The sequence below is a fragment of the Hirundo rustica genome, chromosome 11 (genome assembly GCF_015227805.2).
Source record: "Hirundo rustica isolate bHirRus1 chromosome 11, bHirRus1.pri.v3, whole genome shotgun sequence".
NCBI classification, from domain to species: Eukaryota; Metazoa; Chordata; class Aves; order Passeriformes; family Hirundinidae; genus Hirundo; species Hirundo rustica.
In genome coordinates, this window is record NC_053460.1 from 6,748,920 (window position 1) to 6,769,202 (window position 20,283).

Consider the following 20,283-nt stretch of genomic DNA (forward strand, 5'->3'; position numbering starts at 1 on the left):
ACACCCCCCCTTTTGTTTTCCTTGAAATTTCTTCTGTTGCTTAACTATTATCTTCCATTGTCTCCATACTTTTTCATTTAATCAGATCCATCAGGAGCACTGTATAAGAACTGTTTTCTTGGCCATCACAAATTCTGGATGTTCTGGTTGGAGCTAAGTCTTGAACTTTATTTGGAGACGTCACATGAAAACTGTTTGACATCGTATGTAGTCTTAATTCTCTGTTCTGGAAAATGTCTTGAATGTCTTCTGGCTGCTGATGAAACACTTTTGACAAGTTCTGAGCAGAGTCCTGGCAGTAAAAACCAATGAGATGTGGCTAGAAGTGTGATGAGAATGGATTTAGAGAGAAAGAGGAAGAAATGTTGGGGCACAAGCCATTAAGCTGAAAGTCTTGGACCAGGACATGAGGAGGAAATGTGACTGCTGCAGGTCTCCGGGTTTAAGTGGATAAGTTTGCTCAGGGACTAATGTAGGAGTGTCTCAGATCTCAGACTCTGACAGCAGACCAAGGTAAATGGAGCAGCAGGGCTATAAAAAGAGCATGCAACCCTCTGAAGTCTTGGCATAGAAAACTTCCCATAGTTTGAGTTCGAGTGCAGGCTCTTGGAAAGACCAAGTTAACCTAAAAAGTAAAATATCCATTCTGCAGCCAGTTTAGAGACTGGGAGGAACATGAGGGGTAATTCAGAAATCTGATGTCATAGAGAGATGCAGGTGTCAGTCCCAGGTTTAATAGGCTTGACCCCAAAGCTTCAAATGAAGTTTGCAGAGAGCAAGAGCATTGGGACGTTCAAACAAGACTTCAGAGTTTTTTAAAATCATGGAATCCTGGAATGATTTGGGTTGGAAAGGACCTTAAAGATCGTATTTCCAACCCCTCTGCGGTGGGCAGGGACAACTTCCACCAGAGGAGGTTGCACATCCACCTTGGCTTTGAACACTTGCAGGGATGAGGCAGCCACAGCTTCTCTGGACAACCTGTGCCAGGGCCTCCCCACCCTCATTCACTACCAAAACCAACAGAAAATACCAGCCTTGGCTCCACCCTTGTTCTGTGTGTGAGCAGTTTTACCCAAGTGGCCTGATTGGAGGATGTGTGTTTCCAGGGGCACGTAGAGCTGTGTGGGTTTGACAGTGCTTCTCCTCAGCACCATGTTGGAGAAGTATTCAAGTATTTTCCTGGGCTGGCATTTCCTAGTCTGCTCTTTAGGATGCCCACACTGCTGAACGTGTTGTGGTTATTGCAATCCACCAGCACTGCTTAAGCATTCTGTGGATCACAGTTCCCTAAACAGATGCTGGAGGAGTGCCCTGCTGTGCAGGCAGTGGAGTGCTGTGGCTGATGACCCAAATGTATGTTGTCTTGTGCAGACTGAATTCTCTGAGTGGCCAACAGCCAGTCATGAGGCAGACAGGGTGATTGTTGCTGGGTGGAGAGCAGAGGTGGGCTGGAAGGTCCACAAACACGTTCTGTGCATGGGGTCGTGTGTAAGTGCACTCAGTTATGGAAAGTGGAAGTCCTTTGTTTGGTTGGCAGGTGAAGATGTCGATCACACTGTGCCCTAACAATGAACTTTCATTTAATGTCTTTCTGTCGTTGCCTTGATGATCACATTAACTTCGTGGACTTAGAGAGGAGGCCCCTCACACACTTGCTCTTGCTTCCTGACATCTTGATTTTTCTGGTCCTTAAATATTTGAGAAGGTTGTGGTTTTAAACTGGATCCAGGCTTTGGAGGGACTGCAAAGAAAGAGAACAGTTTCACATTCAAGCTGTGATTATTTCACTTTCTGCTGTTGGCTTTCCTGGATGCAGGTGTGTAGCAGTGCAGGTGCAGAAACTCGACGTAGACGTGTCTGTGCAACAAACCAAGTGCTTTATGCAGATAAAGCATTTTATTAGTCTGAGTTATGTAACAGAATGTGGAAAACATACATTTGTCTCATTGTAAAGGCAATGTAATAAAGTTTATTTATGGAATCATAGAATTATTTTCTCTGGGAGGGATCTCTGGAGGTCAAGCATCCAATACCCTGTTGAAAGATCATGTTACTCAGAAACTCATGAAGTGTTTACTGTCTCCAGTAATGAAGATCATCTGGGGGCTTTTCTGGTCCTGATTCAGTATTTGACCAAAATTCGTACGGAATTTTTCTAATTAGAATTTCCCATGTTGCAACTTGTCTCTGTTGCCTCCTGTCTCCTGCCACCGTGGATCTCTGAGAAGAGCCTTTTTTATACCCTCCTGTATGACAGTTGTAGGCAGCAGTAAGTGTCTGCCCTGCTGTTTTTAACAGAGACTTTTCCCTTAGCCTGTCTTTGCCTTGCTGTCCTCTTCTGCACTCACACCAGTCTTACTGTGTCCTTATTGGGGAGCCCTAAAGTGAGCATCATAACCGAGGTATAGACTAACAAGTGTTGGAAAAGGAAGAAATCCCATCCTTTAACCTACACTCTCACTAATACAGCTCAGGATCTCCTTTGCTGCAAGGACCCACCTCTGGCTCCTGCTCTATTTGTTGCCCAGCGGGACCATGAGTCTTTTCTGCAGATCTGCTTCTCTCCAGTCAGTCCCATCCTGTCCTGTTCTCTGGGAGTATCACAACCTGGTGATACTGGTGGCAGGGATCTTAGCTTGCTTTTGTTGAGCTCTGGGAGGCTTGTGCTGGATCATTTCCCCAGCCTATTGCCCACTCTCCTGTTTGGTGACACCCGTGAGCCTGCTGGGAGCACACTTCATCCCTTTGTCCAGGTCAGTGGTGAAGACATGAAACTCTGTCGGCCCTGCCATTGATCCCTGAGGGACAGCTCTTGGACTTTGAGCTGCTGATCACAACTCTTCCATCCTGACAGTTCAGCCAATTTTCCACCCACCTTGCAGTCCATTCAAAAGCCGTGTGCTTGTCCAGGTGCTGGGAGCAGCTTCCAGGCACACAGCTACACAAGGTTGGCCACCTTTGGCTCTGAGAGGTGCTGGGGGCAGAGGAAGAATCCAGTGGACAGCAGGTTCAAGGAGATTTGCCTCATTCTGGCATAAGGGTAGGAACAAGCTCTCATCCACCTTTTCAACCAGCTGAGCAAAATAATTGCAAAGTGAAAAAAAGGTTTGAGTGAGGAACAATATCTGGGCAAGGTGACAAGGTGAGAGAAGTGCTTACTGAATGTTTTCCTCAGCCACGTGTTCAACATCACCTGTGTGCGCAATCTTTGGTTGGGTTGTAGAGATGGCGCTCAATAAACAAGGTCCAAACTGCCAGGATGTTCATTAAACCATAGTGACTATCTGCTATGATGTTAATTTAACTTTATTGGCTGTTTATTTAGTAAAATATTCAGGATTTCTTTCCGAGCATTTGATTTGGATCTGTGCTGTGTTGAATAGAAATTACTTGTTTCCTATCTTGACTCCTAAAACTGGTTTAAATTATCATTTCAGGCTGATCTGGTAGCAACATTACATTGCAGCTCTGGGTTAAAATAGTCCTAAAATTAAAACCAGAGGGTGGTGTTCTGCTTCTGCAGTGCCTTCCAGTGCCAGGCAGAAGGGAAGGAGGAGAGGTGGGACATGTGTGAGAGCTTGGTGTACTGGTGTGGGTACCAGCCTTCCTCTGGCTGGGGACAGGGAAGCATTCTTGGGAGCACACGTGGGGAAAGACTGCAGCTTCCAGACTGCCTCCTGGAACGTTAGCTGGGAGTCTGGATTTAGCTCAGCCTGCTGAGGTGATGGCAGCAGTGTTCCCTGTGCTGTTGGTGAGGGTGCCCCAAAACCTGTGGGGTAGAGCTGCTGTCTCTGGCTGATCCATCTCCCTGTGCTGCTGGATCCCACCTGGCAGGAGAGGGAGGAGAGGCACCATCCTTTGGAGCAGCAGCTGGCATCTAAATCAGGTGCAGAGCTGTGCCTGGGGTAGCCTGGCTGTGCAGAGTGTTGTCTCCAGCCAAAACTCTGTTAGCCTTCCCAGGCAATGGCTGCCTTGGTTTAAATACCTCTTTTGTGATATGCCAGATGGAGATGAAAAGGGAAACCATACACTTTTTTCCATCTTTTCTCTTTGGAACTGTACCAGCCAAGCTGAGGATGAGGCTGTTCTTTGCACAGTGTTTCTCAGGTGTTCCTGGCTGCGGCTTGGTCCTGTTCCCCAGCTGTAATGCCAAGTGCTGAATATTCATTCCTGTTTCTCTGGCTTGATAAGAAGAACCAGTTACAGCCTAAACCAAAATGATTTTATACTAAAACTCTAACACCAAAGTGAGTCTTGAAAACTAACTTCTTCCTAGTAACAGAGGGAGAAGCAAAGGAAAGAGGAGCTGCTTTTAGAAAATCAAATTTTTGGGAGAGACATTGAAAACATTTAGGCTTTTTCCTGAACCTTTCTCCAGATGCAAAACCTTGCAGAGAATGGGGTTGGGGTGGGAAGTTACTTCTAAATGCATGAGGTGGTGAAATGCAGGGTCAGAGCTGGGATTTACTGAAATGCAGTAGTGTTTTGTGGAATGTTAAGGATGTAGGCAAGCAGGGAAAAAAATCCTTTGTCTTTTTAATTCTAATATTTTTTCCCCCACAGGTATAGCCTTTACAGACCTCCCTGTAAGTACACCTATTTTCAGTATTTTAATAAAGGATGCAAACAGAAGGGAGGGGGAAGAGTGTGGGGGTGTGATTTTTTTTTTTTTTTCCTGTTTGATGTTTTTTCCTGTTGAAAAAAACACATGATAACACACATTACTGAATGATGTGGATGCTCCTTTTTCTGAAACTTCATAATCCTGTGACTGGGTTTGTGGGCTACTCACATGCCTCCTCTCATCCCTCACCACCTCTAAGAACATGTTGCTCCTTCTCCTGGAATTAAAGCAAGGATGCAAACTTCATTACAGGTCGTTGTCTTCCAAAAGCAGCTTCGACTCTGAGGAGGAGTACCTGTGCATAGTTACACTGGTGTCTAGTCAGGTCTCACAGAGCCACAGGGGGTCACGCACAAGAAAATGTTCCCTCTTTTCTAGACCCAAGTGTTCCTGGACAAGGAGGATGTGTTCAGTGAAAAAAGGTAAAACCAGGTCAGGCGTACACCAACACATCCACTGCATCCATCTGCCATACACAGGGCTTCTTGTCCCTAAGGTTGCACTCCTGTCTTTGTACTTAATAACCATAAATTAATTTCCTCTGGCAAATTTCTTCGTTTGGATAACTTTTTTAGGCCTCCAAAGTGATCCGTTGTCTTGGCTGACTTCCCTGTTGTGTGGAGGAAAGGTTGCTTTGCTTTGTCCTGTACTTCCTGTCAAAACATTTATCTTATTCCTCTAATTTTTGTATTGTGAGGAATAATGGCTAGCACTCCCTGTTCACCTTCCCAATGGGATTTAGGGCTTTACAGATTTCTCCCATATCCCAACTACAGCCTGCACTTAAATTGCAGTTATTTGATTGGCCTTTTCACATCAGCTGTCAGTACAGGGTGGTGGTTTTTTACGTCCTAGGATCTTTGAACTTGGTAATGTTGCAGCGTGTTCTAAGCCAGAAGCTCTTTATGTGGGTTGTTTCACAGCAGTTCATTCACTTGGTCCAAGAACAGTTTATTAAAGTACAAGAATAGTTTGCCTTTCCATGAAGATTAACCTTTTGGAGTGAGGTATTGTGGTAACCTTGCATCCACAGCAAGAAGATGTTTTTCTCTGATGTGCCCCTTAGTTTTTGGTGCTGTTAGTTTTCCCTCTGGCTATAGATTGCATTAGTAATCACAGATTTACCATGTTCCCTTTGATTTTTTCTCCAGTTTGTCTTCTCCTTCTGCAGCAGGAGCAGTCTCCATGTTGAGATAGACAGTGGGTATTTAGGCTCCTGTCAATCAAAAATAGCTGTCCACATGGAGCACTGCCCTGTCCTTTACAGCTCGAGTGTTGGAGCTTCACAGCACAGATTTGGCAGGTTGAAATTCCCTATCCTGCTTAGCTCAACTTGCATCCTGTTGATCCTGGAGTGCGCAGTGAGCTGACACAGACATTTAATGTTCATGTGTGAGCTGTTCAGCTCTGTGCTGAGTCTCTGTTAGGCTCAGGGGGTGAGCAGCGGGGGCAGCAGAGCAGGCAGAAGGGTGTTTGCTGCAGTGAGGTCTTGCAGTGCCACTGAGATTCAGTTCAGAGCTCTCCTGAGCCCCTGGCATCTCCCTGTCCTGCTGTTTCTTGATCTGGTCAGATCATCCTCACCGGATCTCAGGCTTGTTTGTCTGTGTGTCTTGTGCAGAGATGTTTTAATGTGAACTGGGAGAAGATCTGGCCAAGGTAGGTTTTGCCAGATGCCTCGTGGTGGAATCTCCAGTGGTTAAATGGTGTGTAAATGGTTCCTGTCCCTTTACCAGCCGGCTTGCTGAGCTGTTTTATCCTTCATGAGATAATTCCTCTTTAAAAAGAGGAGGAGAGAAGCTTGTCAGGGTCTTTTCACCCCTTAACTGTGGATGTGAGCAAGGGTGGGAGACTTCTGCCTCCATGTGGATCTAGGACATCCCTCTGCAAATGCTAAATCGCTCTGCTGCTCTGCTGGCAGCTTCTTCCTAAGGATGCCTGCAGCTGACTGCGGCATTCTCTTTTCCAATATCCTTCCCTTGGATTACTGCCTTCTTCCTTCACCCTTACAGGTACCAATGTATTCCATGTGCTCTTTTTGCTCCCTTGGTCCAGGGATTATTGGTTGTTCCAAACAGTTCGGGTTACCACATTTCCCAAAGAAAGGGGATGCCAAACCCAAGAGAGACTTTGGTTTAAATATAGTGAATATTGTCAGAGATTGTAGAATTCTTGCGGCAGTAAAGAATGTGCAGTTGATCACTTGCAGGTGATATTTTTCATTTTTTATTGTTCTTTGATCCAGGCTCAAACACATTGTCCAGTGATTATAAAGTAAAGAAAGTGTCCATTGTAGGACAGAGATGGAATGTAGTCTGTGTTCTTCACCTGCTAAAGCCGCAGTTCTGAAAACTTAACTGCAAACAGGAGTGGGAACAGCAAACTTACCTGAGTGACCCTTGAAGGGCCCTGGTTTGAGCAGCTCCACATGGATTTTTTTGGCTCTGATCCATTCCTCATTACTCCCCCCTCCAGGAGGGCTTTAGGGGAGAGCTTTTCCTTTCATTACAGCTTAAGAGGTGTTGAAGCTGACTGGTAACACACACCAGTGAGAAGCTTGACCAATAAGCCCCATTACTTCTACACTTTCTAAGCTTAAATTTTAGGGTTGTCCTATCAGTGAGATTGAATTGACCCTTCAAAAGGAATTAAATTGACCCTTCAAAACGTTGCCAGATTAGAAATAATTTCCTTGAAATGCCTGTTCCAAAATTCCCCTTTCAGAGGCAAATGGTGAAGGCAATATTTTGCAAAATTCACAATATTAGGAAGTTGAAGTGGATACTTTAATTTGAAAACCAGAGATGCAAATGTTGAAACATACTTGCTTTGGCTTGTTTCAGTTTCCTTTAAAGGGTATTTTCATTTGTACAAAAATACAGCGATAGGAAAAACCACATTTTGGCTTAGCACAGGCTGCAGTTAAAACCAAAATAACTGCTTGAAATAGGAGTGAATTCCCACAGAGGGAAAGAGGGACTTTCCTCCTTTCTTTTTGTTTCATATTTACACAAGCCTGGATCAGGTCTATCCTGCCTGGAGGTCTGAAGGAATAACAGGAGATGAAAAAAAAAAAAAAAATGGAAGATCCCAGGGTGGGATTCTAGGATTGCAAAGGGACAAAGGGGTTAAAAAGCAGGTCAAGATGACCAAGGGGGTTGTGAGCAAATGGTGACCAACATCAGGGCAAGAGGTGGGCCAAATGTCACAGGAAAGGTGTTCCTGAAGAACTTGGCAGGAAAAGCATCTCCTGGGTCAGTGGGCTCTGGGGTCGTGTCTGCCTGCATCTGGCAGGGTGCTGGAGATACATGCAGTTCCCAACAGCTGCTAAACAGAGAGAGCACATCCCACGTGGAAAAAATAGCATTTTACCTCAGAGATCATTTGAGAGACATAGAGGATAGGCAGCTTCTGCTCAAAGGTGAACATAGCCAAAAATGATTGAAAAATACATGATACATGTAAATTGGGGGGTGGGGAGGTGCTTCCAACTTCCAAGTATTTGGGGTGTCTGATTCCTGGCTTTGGAAGCCCTTGGATTTAAGATACTGAGACTATAATGAAGTCTTTAGCATGGATTGTGGAAAATATGTGATCCCTCATTAGCCAGTTTTGATAAATGTAATTACAGCATTTTCCTCTGGTAGCTCTTCCTGTATCATGCTGTATTTACTTTGCACATCTCTGACCTGGAGCCTTCCTTGGTGTGGGAACAGGAAAGGAGGAGGTGTGGTGAATCACCAGTAATGCAGTCATCCTGATCTCTGCTTTCAATTTCCAGCCTGTATTTATAGATTCATTTCTTTCCTTTGTTTTTTGAGGTTTGATAATTTCAAAGGTAGAGGAGATTGGTCAGGTTCTTACCCAGTTCATCCCTGTACCTTTTCTGATTCTGTTTCTCTTTTCCCAACATTTAAGTGGGCTCAGGGATTCCATATGTATCCATAAAATTCTTAATATTTTCATGTTCTTAAAAACACATGAATTCAGAGAACTTCTGATTCTGATATACTTTGAACACCTATTTTTGATTAGATCATCCTTAGAAGCTGAGTTATTGGCTAAATTTTAGAGGCACTTTCATGGTGCTAAGCTTTTTACTTTCCCAATGTTCTGCTGATGGGTCAAAGCTTCCATTTGGATCCATAGACTTATTCTTAAAATGAAATTCATCTGTCAGTAGTGTAATTTCTTGTGTGGATGTCTTGGGATCTTGGATTCTGACCTAACCTCAGACCACTGTCTGTTCCCTTTTCATCAGAGAGGTACAAAATTGAGATAACAATTTCCAAGGAATAAAAGAGTTGAGTTGAAACAGGAGGGAATACATAGATCCACTGATTGAGATGATGCACCACTCATTTATTATTATTATTGTTGTTGTTGTTGTTGTTGTTATATTGCCATTGTTATTGCTGTTGATGTTATATTATCTGCTGGCTCTTGAAGTTGGTAGAAAATGCAGAAAACTAATCCAGAAGTGGCCATCCACAGCCAGCAGTGATGGCCTCGATCACAGGCTGCTGAGGGGTGGAACCCATTGTTCTGAGGGATTGAACTCATTGATGCAGTAACTTTTCATAAATGCACAATAAGTCACAGGATTCCTTGAGAAGTACCCAAAGGGCTGTTACCTCTTCCAATTCCATTATGTTTATTTCAATTTAAAGGGCAGCTCTTTGGTTTTACCAAACCATGTAACTGGAACCAGAGGGAGAAATTTCACTGTGTTTAATACAGGTTTGTTCTTCTTCGTTCCCAGTCAAACCTCTACCCTACAGTGGGTCTCCAGACTCCAGGAGAGATCGTGGATGCCAACTTTGGGCAGCAGCCCTTTGTGTTTGACATCGAGGACTACATGAGGGAGTGGAGGGCGAAGATCCAGAGCACCATTAAGCGGTTTCCCATAGGAGACAGGCTGGGAGAGTGGCAAGCCATGCTGCAGAAGTAAGTCACTGCCTTGGTGTTCAGCTTCTGCCCTTTTGTTAGGCTTTAAATACTTGTTAAGTGCTAATTTGTGCTGTCTTATGGTAAGAATTGCCACTCTGCATTTTGCTCAGTTTGTTTTACCCTGGGTTCTGTTGTCTAAGTCTTTCCTGTGTAGATTGCTGCTGTTTCAAATGTAAAAGATAAGGGAGAAGTTTTCAGCCAAAGGTTGCATGAGAGCTTGTAGGAATGGAAGAACATACATTTTGGGGTGATGCACTGAGAGAGTGGAGAAGACACCATAAATAGTCTTAATGTAGCAGAAAAGCCAGTCTGTAAGTCAGCTGAATTCAGAAAGGAAAGAGCAGGAAATAGCCTAAACCAAAGGATTCCAAACCTAACTGAAAGCACAATTATGGCATTTTATAAATGTATGAATATTGAAAGCACTTCTCATTGCAAAAAGGATTGAGTTGAACTTGATGAGAACAGTGGGCAGGAGTTGTCAGAGGTCAGGAGTGTTATTGATGCCCTTATTTGCCTTCCAAAATGGGACTACATTAGAGAGCCAGGACCTCCCTTAACAAGAGCTGTTGATTCTACTGCAGTGGGACCAGTTTATCCCTGTATTTGTTCCTTGTGTTCTCCAGAATTTTTTCTTCTGATGTGCATGGTGAGCTCGTCAGGGTCACCCCTCTGGAGTTCCTCCTGTAGAGCTCTTGCGCAGAAGCATTTGTATTTAAAACAACTTCTAAAAATGACAACACCTGCGTACAATGTTACACCTAAAAATGATTGCTGACTGATAAAATATTTCTTCCTTGCACTGAAAGTGGCCAAGTTGAGCATGTGCTTTGAGCTGTGACTTGATCAGATGAATGCCACTTTTGAGATTCATCGTGAAGAGCTTTGAAATCCTGTTGCTGGCTTTTTAGATGTTGTTAAAATCCAGTGAGCATTAATATTGAGTCGCCGTGTCCTGGGAAGGTACAAGTGTGTTAGAAATGGTCTGTTCAGGAAGGTGGTTTTGTTGTGTTTGTTTTCTGACAGTGATACTCCTCCCTCCCCCAAGGTGTTTTGTAAATACGACTTCGAAGCTTGTTAATGTTTGTAAAATCAATGCTGACAGTCACCAGATTAAAATATCTGTGAATGTGCAGAATTCGTAAAGAGATTGAACTACTAAAGATATAATTGCTGGCTAAAAAGTGATGGAATAAATTCAGGACCAGAATCTTTTCTTCTTTTTTAGACCTACTTGAGAGCCTGGAACCTCTGAGTTTCAGATTTATGTCTATCCAGGATGTCACTGGCAGTAACACAGTATTGAGCCCTTACAAGTGATCCTTGGACAGCAGTCATGAATAAATACTGTATATGCACTGAGATTCTTACTATTTCAGGGGTTTTTTTTCCACTCTGTAAAGTGAATTTAGAGCCTCCCTCCTGTTTGCAGAGGACCAGGTGCCTGTCTTGTAAATACACACAGTTTAGACCCAGAAGTAGAACCTTGGTTATGTCCTAAGCAAGCTGAGTTTCTCACTGAAATTGCAACTTTTGTTATGTTGATTTCTTTTTTCTCCAGTGTGATAACTCCATTTCACTGGTGGCTCATCATCTCTTTGTGTTTTCTTTTTTTCCAGTATGGTTTCATCATATTTGGTTCACCATGGGTACTGTTCAACAGCAACTGCCTTCGCCAGAGTCACAGACACCACAATCCAGGAAGAACAGACCTCAATAAAGAATAGACAAAGTAAGTCTCTCAGGTGTCACTCCTCAAGTGTGTTCCCTTTGGGACTCTGCAGGGGAGTGAGTGCTGTGGAAGTTACTCCATGAGAGTACAGAGCTGTCCACAGCACACTGCTGACCACGAGAGCTTGGGAGCGCTTTTCCCATCATCACTGCGCCCTCTCCACCCTCTGCCATCTTTGCCTGGAGAACTGCCCAGTTCCTTCCTGTCCCTGTCTGCTCTGCTTGGCCTTTCCCTGAGATCACTGTGCCCCAGAGATCCCTTTGGATGTGAGCTCTTCACTGCAGGCTGTTGCAGCAGGGGCAGTTCCATTAGCCTGGGCCCAGGGACTCGGACATTTCCATTTCGTTTCGCTGCAGCTCTGTGTTAAGGACTCTTGCAGTCCCTCTGCCCATTGTGATTTCAGGTAACTTTTAAATGCTGAGGGATTTTCAAATTCAGAGCCAAAGCATTAAGCTCACACTGGGTGAAGAATCTGTATTCTGTGTCTGTTTTGGTTGCTGCTGTTTGCTCCCAAGTGGCTCATCTCTCAGCTGGTAGGGCTGTCAGCGCTTTTGGTCCTGCGAAATAAAGCTTGCAGCTTTCTCCTGCTGTACCTATTTTTTTAAGCTTTTCTATTCACAGGCTCAGCCTGCGGAGTGGCAGAACATTGGTGTGTTTTCTGCATTCTCCTGGCTGCTGAATACAGGCCACATCCCTGTACATTTCCCTTCCCTTTGTGAAGGGTTTCTCGTGTGACTGTTACGTATCGGAGCATTGTGCCCCTTTGTGGCTTGCTCTCCATACATTGCGTGTGCTTAGCCAGCATTCGGGTTCATTTGGGGACTCTTGCTTTTAAATAACTTGCAGTTGCTGCCTGTCAGTGCTGATGGGCTTTGTGCTTTGCAGGTCATGCATTATGCAACGCTGACCCCAGCCAGTGTTCCCAGTGGTGTGGGTTTAAGTGGCAGAGCCTGACGGGAGGCACGCGAGATGTGCGGGCTCGTTTGTCTGAGGACAGGTGACAAGGCAGATGGAGGGAAGGAATGCAGAGCCCTGAAGTTGGGGCTTGAATAAAAGGTGTGAGGAAAACACAGATGGGAAAACAAAAAGAGGGGGAAATATAAAAGGGAATGACATCTGTGAGAGTTGCCAAACAAGGCAAAGCAGAGCTGTCAAAAGCGGCGAGACGAGAAAATGGACGTGCAGGAGAGTGAAGTGAGAGCTCCTGTGTTGGTGTGAGAGCCTCGGCTTTGCTTCCAGATTTCAACTACAATAACAACCAGATAGACACAGAGAAGTGGGAGACAAGACAAGTCATTGTAATTTGTTACTGGGATTGTTAATGAAGATATACCAGGCTGGGCTTCCAACTGCTCCAACACTTTGCAAAAGCTACAGACTGTTGTTATCAGAGGCTCTGCTTGCAAAGCACCTCACGGGCCATTCCAAACCTTCCCTCTGCTGTTTATAAGGAGTACTGGAAAAACAATGCAGTTTTAGTTTTAAGTACATTTAATCTTTATCTGTAAGCACACTTAGGAAAAGAAATGTGAGTCACTGTAGATCAGCAGCTGCTCTGAGCTTTCAGAGATCTTGAGTTGAGTCTGGCACTTGTGTCTTCTGACCCACTGAAGGAACATGCATGGGACATGAACACCCAGCATGATAAGTGTCTTCTGCCTTGTGTCTTTGCACCTCCTAGAGGTACACAACTTGTTGAGCTGTTTCTAGTGTAGTCAATAGCTGGTACTTCTCTGGAAATACACTGAGTCAACTTGTAGAAACACAGTTTTGTTGATACAATTACTTCTGCTTAGCAGTAGGAATATTGTGGAAGCAGTACCGTGCTGTGATTTAAGACCACAGACTCTATAAGAATACTCCATTTATCTCATACTGAGCCATAGATTTGCTTCCAAGCTTCAGTCAGACAGAATGTAATATGAGAGTGACCTAGAGACTTGTCCTCTGAAACCGTCACTTCCCCAGCAGCCTCCTTGTTTCCATCCAGCTGGCATGTCCTGCTTTCATTTCCTTTACTACAGAGCTCTGTGACTAAAGAACTAAAATGTCAGAGCACCCCAGTCCTTCAGGTCCTTCTACTCTTGACGTTTTTTTGCTACTAAAAGATCCTTCTGCATTTTCAAGGCTTTTCCTCACCCTAATCCATAATAAACCAAGTCTGGTCTCCAGTTCTCCCAAGCCCTTTGTGCAAGGTGATAGTGGGGAGCTGGGTGGAGTGGATGAGACAGCTCTTTTGGCTGTTCCTGTGGGCTGGTCCTGTGTGTCACCAGGTCTCCTTTTGCTTTCAGGAATACAGAAGTTAGTATTAGCAGGCAGAGTGGGAGAGGCTATAGAAGCCACCCAGCAGCTCTATCCTGGCCTCCTAGAACATAACCCCAACCTGCTCTTCATGTTAAAGTAAGTATGAAAAGCTTTATGCTGCCTAGTGCTGAAATGTGTAAATGAAGGAGGGAAGAAGAACCTGTCCAAACATCCAGTCTGGCTGCACACCTTGCTCTAAATTCAAACTGTTTGAGCTCCTTTGGGAGCCCTTTGCACAGCGCTTGTAGCACTGTGGATGTGGCCCTTTTGTTGCTGCTCAGACCCAGTATAGCTTTGCCTCGCGAGGTCAGGCATAGGTAGGTGAATTTTAGTTCTGCTGATTGCCAGAAGTTCCTTCAGAGGAGTTTCTTCACTGGTCTTGTGGAGATCTTGCAGTGCTGGAGCAGTGTCAGTCACTGTGAAGGTTCCTAGAAAGGCAGATGTATGGAAAAGGCTGTCTGGGGGTAGAGATTGAAGGAAAAAGTGTCCCAGTTGTCCCAGCTGTACAGAGTGGCTCTCCCAGACTTCTGAGACATCTGAGGACAATTCCCAGTAAAGCTAAATGAGGACCTGTCCTCACTGTCACTGTGGATAATGCATTTTTTACTCTTCCTTCTCTGTTTTCCATTGGCCACCAGTATTTTTAGGTTGATGGAGTAGTGAAGGAATGATGGTATTTGACAGATTTAGTACCTTCTCCCTGAAAAAAACCCTCCACAGTTGAATTTTGGAGTACCTGCAGAAGAGCTGGAGGTGAAAGCTGCAAAGGAACAGTTTTTTCTTAGCACAGTGGAATTAAACTTGCTTTTTTGGGAACGTCTCAACATCCATTAGCATCAAAGGCGAAGTTTCTGAACTCCTTCGTCTGTAGCACCATCAGAGCACTCCCAGTACAAAGGCGTCAGGAGTCTGAAATGTCTTTTGGGAAGTTTCTAGGACTTCCCCAGGGGGGAGCTAAGGCAGGCTCAGTGCAGAGCATCCTGGCTGTCACGCACCCTTTGTCCCTCTTGCCTCCCATGAAATCAGGTGCCGGCAGTTTGTGGAGATGGTGAACGGCACCGACAGCGAAGTGCGGTGTTTCGGTGCCCGCAGCCCCAGATCCCAGGACAGCTACCCCGGCTCCCCCAGCTTAAGTCCTAGGCATGGATCAAGCAACTCACACGTTCACAGTACTGGTAAGTGTGTCCTGTGTCTCCAGGTGAGGAGAGCAGGTGTCAAAGGTGCATGTGGTGGTGTCTAACATTACCTGCTGCTTGGCATGTGTTATTCCCTGAAACGTTCCTTTCCTTCCCTTCCCCAGCTGAGGGGATGTTCTTTCACCGTGGGTGTCTCTATGCTGTCACAGAGTTGGTTTTGCATTAGTTATTTTCCACAGTTGTCTGCAGAGCAGGTTTATTTCAGAATAAAGAAGCTTTTGAAGGCAGTCTTCTACTGCAGCCACCTGTGACTCAGTGTTTCATGATGGAGTGCTGAGAGGAGGTCTGGAAATCAAAGCCTGTTTTCTGTACCTTGGAGTCTGCAAAACAATTGCTTTCCAGGAAGAACTGAGCAGAAACTGCTTTGCCTATGGAGCAAAAGGTCAGGGGGATGCATTGCACAAAAGCTTCTCCCTACCCCATGGACTTCCCCTCGCAAGCTCTAAACATGTGAGAAAGGAACAATTTGTTCCAGTAAAACCCAGCTCTGGAGCATCAACTCTTCAGAGTCTGGGAAATTAAACTTTAGGTTTTGAAGTGGAAAGAACAAGATAAATGAGGACACCTGAGATATCTTCCCTAGGTAATTACTGACTGCAGCTTTGGACATGGAGTGAGCCAGGAAAAAATGATCTGCAGAGCCCTTGGAAACAGGCTGAGCTGCTTCACTGAGCTGCTCACAGCCATCTGAGTGTGTTTGGGGTTGGTATTCCCACTGCTGTATGTGACAAACTGTGGACAGGCAAATATTTAAGGAAAAGGAGGACAATTACTTGAATACTTCAAAGCTGTCACTCACCTTTCAAAGCCAGTATCTTTGTTTCTTCTGCTGTGCTGTGAGAAGCCCTGGGTATGTTTTATTCTGACTAGATTGTCAGAATGATCCCATCAGTCCATAAAAGCTCTTGGTAATACCCATATCTACATCTGCAACCGCAGTGCAAGGCAGCATTTATATATATTTGTCTCTACACGTGGACATCACCTTCCACAGTTCTCTGTCAGACCTTGCTCTTTGAAAAGAGTGGTAATTTCATCAGAGCATATTTCAGAGATGAAGCAGAACTGCCGTGAACAGTCTGCTCTCTCTTTGTCTTAAAAATGCACAGAACAGCCCATTTGAATCTTTGTGTTGCTGTGATAGAAATAGAAATACACAGAATTGTGGGATCAGCTGATCAATTTGGATACATCACCATCACTTCTGGAGAGCAGCCATGCCAGGTCACATCATTTAGCCAAGGTCCTGTGATCAATACTGGTTGCCTAGGGAAGAATATGTGAAGAGGACAAACCCAGAGTTAGGTTTTTCCAAAATATTTTAGCCCCTGTCGATTCTGAATCCATATAAAACTTGTGGTAATGAATAAACATCAGTGTCTTGTGTCAGTGTGTTCTGCAGCTTGATAAGCACCTTTTGTGGAGGAGCAGGTGAAATTTCCAGCCTGACTCTCAGTGGTTTCTGTTCTGAGCAAGGAAGGTTAGCTTGTGCTCATTAAGAGGGTTGCTGTTATGTGCTGAGTGTTGTGTGAATCACGTACATCCCTAGCTTTAGATAGGTTGTGGAAAGCCTGGGCAGTTCTGCTTTCAACATTAATTTCTGTACTTGTGAACTGTTTCTTCCAATCTCTAATTTACAGCCCATTTTTAGAATTTCATGGAGCTCTGATGTTGCTGGTGAGCAGTGGGGTTCCTTTCATATTTGTTTGTGTCTTCTATAAACCCCATTGAATTTAAGAAAGGTGAACCATAATTTAAGACCTGCAGTCTTACTTTGCTTTCTTCCTTTGGGGTCTGCTGTCTTGCTAAATTGTTGGCTTCACGGCAGAGTGACATTGTCAATCTGGTCTCATTTTTCTTTCTTCTTGGCTTTCAGGAGCAGATAGTCCAACCTGTAGCAATGGAGTCATGTCCACAAAAAGCAAACAGAGTCACAGTAAATACCCAACACTGAGTTCATCATCTTCATCTTCCTCCTCCTCTTCCCCTTCATCTGTGAACTACTCTGAGTCCAATTCTACAGATTCTACCAAATCTCAGCAGCACAGTAGTACGAGTAATCAAGAAACCAGGTATTGTTTTTCCTCTGGAGACACCTGAGGGGGGTGGGATGGTGGGAAAAGTCTGATTGCTTCCTGAGGAGCCAGAAGGGCGTCTGTCCTGCCCCTTTGAGCAGTACTGGTTATCTACAAGGTCACTACTATGCCCAGCAGACACAAACCTGTTCTGGCTCCCCTGCTGTGACTCAGGCTTGGAGGTTCATCTCACAAGGAGTATTATGATGATCTAGTTTCAGGCACCAAGCTGTCCCATTCCACTGATGCCTTTGGATCCCAGTTTGCCCAGAAGCTTTCCCAGCCAGCCTGGTGGTGTTTCTGCTGCCTCAGCCAGGCACTTGTTCCTGCTGAGCAGTTTGCCTGCCCTGTACTGGGTGAGGCAGCAGCTCAGGCCACTGCTGGCTTGGTGCATTGCCCTCTTGTGGAATTTCCTTGGGCACCTGTTGCCCTGTTCCTTCCAAGTGAGCCTCTGAGCCAGCAGTAATTTGCTCCACGCTGTGGCAGCAGGTCAGACTGAGCCTCCCTTCTCCAGGAAGCCACAGGTGATCCTGCACTTCAGTGCAGTCACTGCTGCCTTTTCTGGAGTGTGGAGCAGAGTGAACTGTGATGAAAACTGAGCTTCCTTTGGGCCCACTCTCCACACTGCTGTTGCAGGGCTGTCTGAGGCCTCAGTGGAGCAGAGGGTGTCATTGTGATTAAAAGGATCTCTTGCTAATTGCAGCTGGCACTCATTCTTCAAGTGCTGAGCACAGCTTGCAGGGCAGTGTGTAGGCTCAGATGTGACCTCTGGAGAGCCACCTAGCATGTAACTGAGTGAGAAACACTTGTTCAGACTCAATTGACCAGAATAATTTAATGGTGCTGGATTTGTTGGTTTTGTGTTTGTTTTTTTTTTTTAATGTAGAGCCCAAGTTCCAGTAAGATCTTCTCGTAATTTCAGTTAATCAGTTGTTACTCACCAGTCTCAGTCAGCCTGCTGTCTTGGACATTTAAGTGTTCAGTAGTGCACTCTTTGCAAGGACTGGGGATGTGTCATAGCCAGGATTTCCCTCCTGTGCAGTCTGAGTGTGTTATCTGTTACCTGGCTGCTGTTTACTATCCCAGGGATCACTGCTTCCTGAAGGGAAAATGCGAAATGTTCTGCACCTGGAATTATGACAGACACTTAAGGAACAGAAACCTGTTTCATAAATTGTCTTCAGAAGCCTGCAACAATTTTTGCTGCACTGACTTGGACCATCTGGTCCCTGTGGTCCAACTGGCACCTTTTCTGGTGTGCAGGCCACTGCTGGGGACTGTTTGGCACACAAGCTCTTTATTTCTTCCCTTTTTCATTTAGACATCTGACCTTTCTTCCCTCCCTTCACCTCAGTGACAGCGAGATGGAAATGGAGGCTGAGCATTACCCCAATGGAGTCCTGGAAAATTCATCCACTAGGATAATGAATGGCACCTACAAACACGAGGAGATCCTGCAGACAGATGAGTCCAGCATGGGTAGGTCTTCAGAGTCAGGAGGGGTAAAGGAAAATAGGAGCTGGTGTCAAGAGTTAAAGCTGTGATTGGATTGTGGGGAAAAAGCACATACTTTGGGCTGCTTTCCCCACCCAGTGAATGAAGTGCCTGCTTCATGGAGAAAATCAATCTGTCCTGGACCTAAAACTGGCTTTTCATAGACTCACAGCAGTGCTGGTGATGTTTTGGAGCAGGGAAAGCAATAGGAGTCAAAGGTTTGTGCTGGTTATGAAGCTGAGCTCTGAGCAGACGTGGCAGAGGTGCCTGCTGGGGAGCTGAGCTGGGCTCTGCCAGGCTGGTGATGCCCAGCTGCCCAGTGGCCTCAGCACAGCTGTCAGCCATGACTGTCCTGTTTGGGAGTGCTTTAGCCAGGAGGGAGCAGATGAATCAGCTACACTGCCTCTGAAAGGGATCCATGCAGTTAAAATGGCTCTTGTGGCCACTAGTGCTGGAAGCTGGTGGTGTTGGCATCTCTGGCTGAAAGTGTTCTGAGTCCGGGATTTGTTAGACCAGGGTTTTGGGGTTGTATACACTGTGTTACACACATGAAAGGGTAACAGATTGGAATTGCAAGCTCCCAGGATTTTATCAGGGTTTCTAGGCAGTCCTCAGGCATTAAACAGAGCTCAAATCTCCCCTGTATCTACCAGGCACTGTGACAAACCCACTACTGGCAGCTGTAGGGCAGGGATCACAGAAAGCTCCCACTGGGATAAACTTAGGGCAGGAAGCAGCTACTGCTCCCGAAGGGGAAGGAGTTTGTGGGTATCCTGACACACAGTGGGCATCGGTGGGGAATGCAAGGTGATTGTTCCTTCTCCACTGCTTCTCCTTAGAAGACAGCTGCCCCCAGAGGCAGCTCTGTGGAGGGAACCACGCTGCCACAGAGAGAATGATCCAGTTTGGGCGGGAGCTGCAGATCCTGAGCGAGCAGCTTTGCAGAGAGTATGGGAAGAACACCGTGCACAAAAAGATGCTCCAGGTAAGCCTGGACCTTGTGCTGCATTGCAGCAGTTCTCTGGGGTTGTGGGTTCCTTTGCAGACACCTGGGTAACCCCCCACTTCTGCACCTGCTGAGCAAGAAGGGACATATATGGGGATCAAAAATCAAAACATGAATGTGGAGCATCTACAGCCAATTCTCAGCACGAGAAAGAGGAAATACAGATCCTGCCTGGCTTCCTGGAGCACCTGCATGCTCTTCTCTGCGGGTGACACTCTACCTGCATTCCTGTGCACCCCTGCCAGCTGGAGGGGGCACCTTCTTTGACCTCCTGTCGTGATGGCCACTGTGGTCCCTTGCTGCCAAGCAGAAAAGGGCCATTTCTTTTCAGGAGGTAGACGCCTGTCACCGTGGTGATTGCAGGAGGTGCCCCAGCTGGACTTGGTGGTTTTCCTGGGTGTTTGCAGCCCTGCCTGATCTCCCTGTGCCTTTCTGTTCTCTCACAGGACGCCTTTAGCTTGTTAGCTTACTCAGACCCTTGGAACTGCCCCGTCGGCCAACAGCTGGACCCGATCCAGAGGGAACCTGTGTGTGCTGCTCTCAATAGTGCTATTTTGGGTAAGAGCTGGTTCCTGTGGGACTGTTTCCCCAGATATACCTGCTCTCAAGGGCTGTCCTGTGGCAGGCAAGAACTTAGGGAAAGTTCAGAAATACTTATATTCGGCTTTGGCCTTCCTTTCTGTTGCTGGGAGCTGTCAGAGCAGTAAGGCAGGAAGAGGAGTAGGAGGGAGGCCTGCAGAGAACAGATCCCTTGATACACTCCTGTTTTGACTCCCTTCCTTGCATCTTCTTTAATGCTGCTCCCAAGGATGCTCCTCAAGATATTCCTCCCTCGCTTACTGAATAGAGATCCCCTTCCTGCCCCTCTCCCTTCATGCTCTGAGCCCACCAGCATAATTTTG

At 45.7% G+C, this 20,283-nt stretch overlaps 1 protein-coding gene across 2 annotated transcripts in view; it reads left to right on the top strand.

Moving 5' to 3' along the window:
* Positions 1 to 20,283, top strand: part of RANBP10 (RAN binding protein 10) — a 66,929-nt gene that overhangs the window by 38,684 nt on the left and 7,962 nt on the right. Inside the window, exons 5-13 of one of the 2 annotated variants that reach the window (XM_040075120.2) lie at positions 4,567 to 4,589; positions 9,387 to 9,571; positions 11,194 to 11,306; positions 13,598 to 13,706; positions 14,637 to 14,785; positions 16,683 to 16,878; positions 18,236 to 18,360; positions 19,215 to 19,360; positions 19,828 to 19,939. In XM_040075120.2, coding sequence (XP_039931054.1) covers positions 4,567 to 4,589; positions 9,387 to 9,571; positions 11,194 to 11,306; positions 13,598 to 13,706; positions 14,637 to 14,785; positions 16,683 to 16,878; positions 18,236 to 18,360; positions 19,215 to 19,360; positions 19,828 to 19,939 — 1,158 coding nt within the window. The remainder of the gene's footprint in view (positions 1 to 4,566; positions 4,590 to 9,386; positions 9,572 to 11,193; positions 11,307 to 13,597; positions 13,707 to 14,636; positions 14,786 to 16,682; positions 16,879 to 18,235; positions 18,361 to 19,214; positions 19,361 to 19,827; positions 19,940 to 20,283) is intronic. The other variant, XM_040075121.2, reaches the window with a different exon arrangement.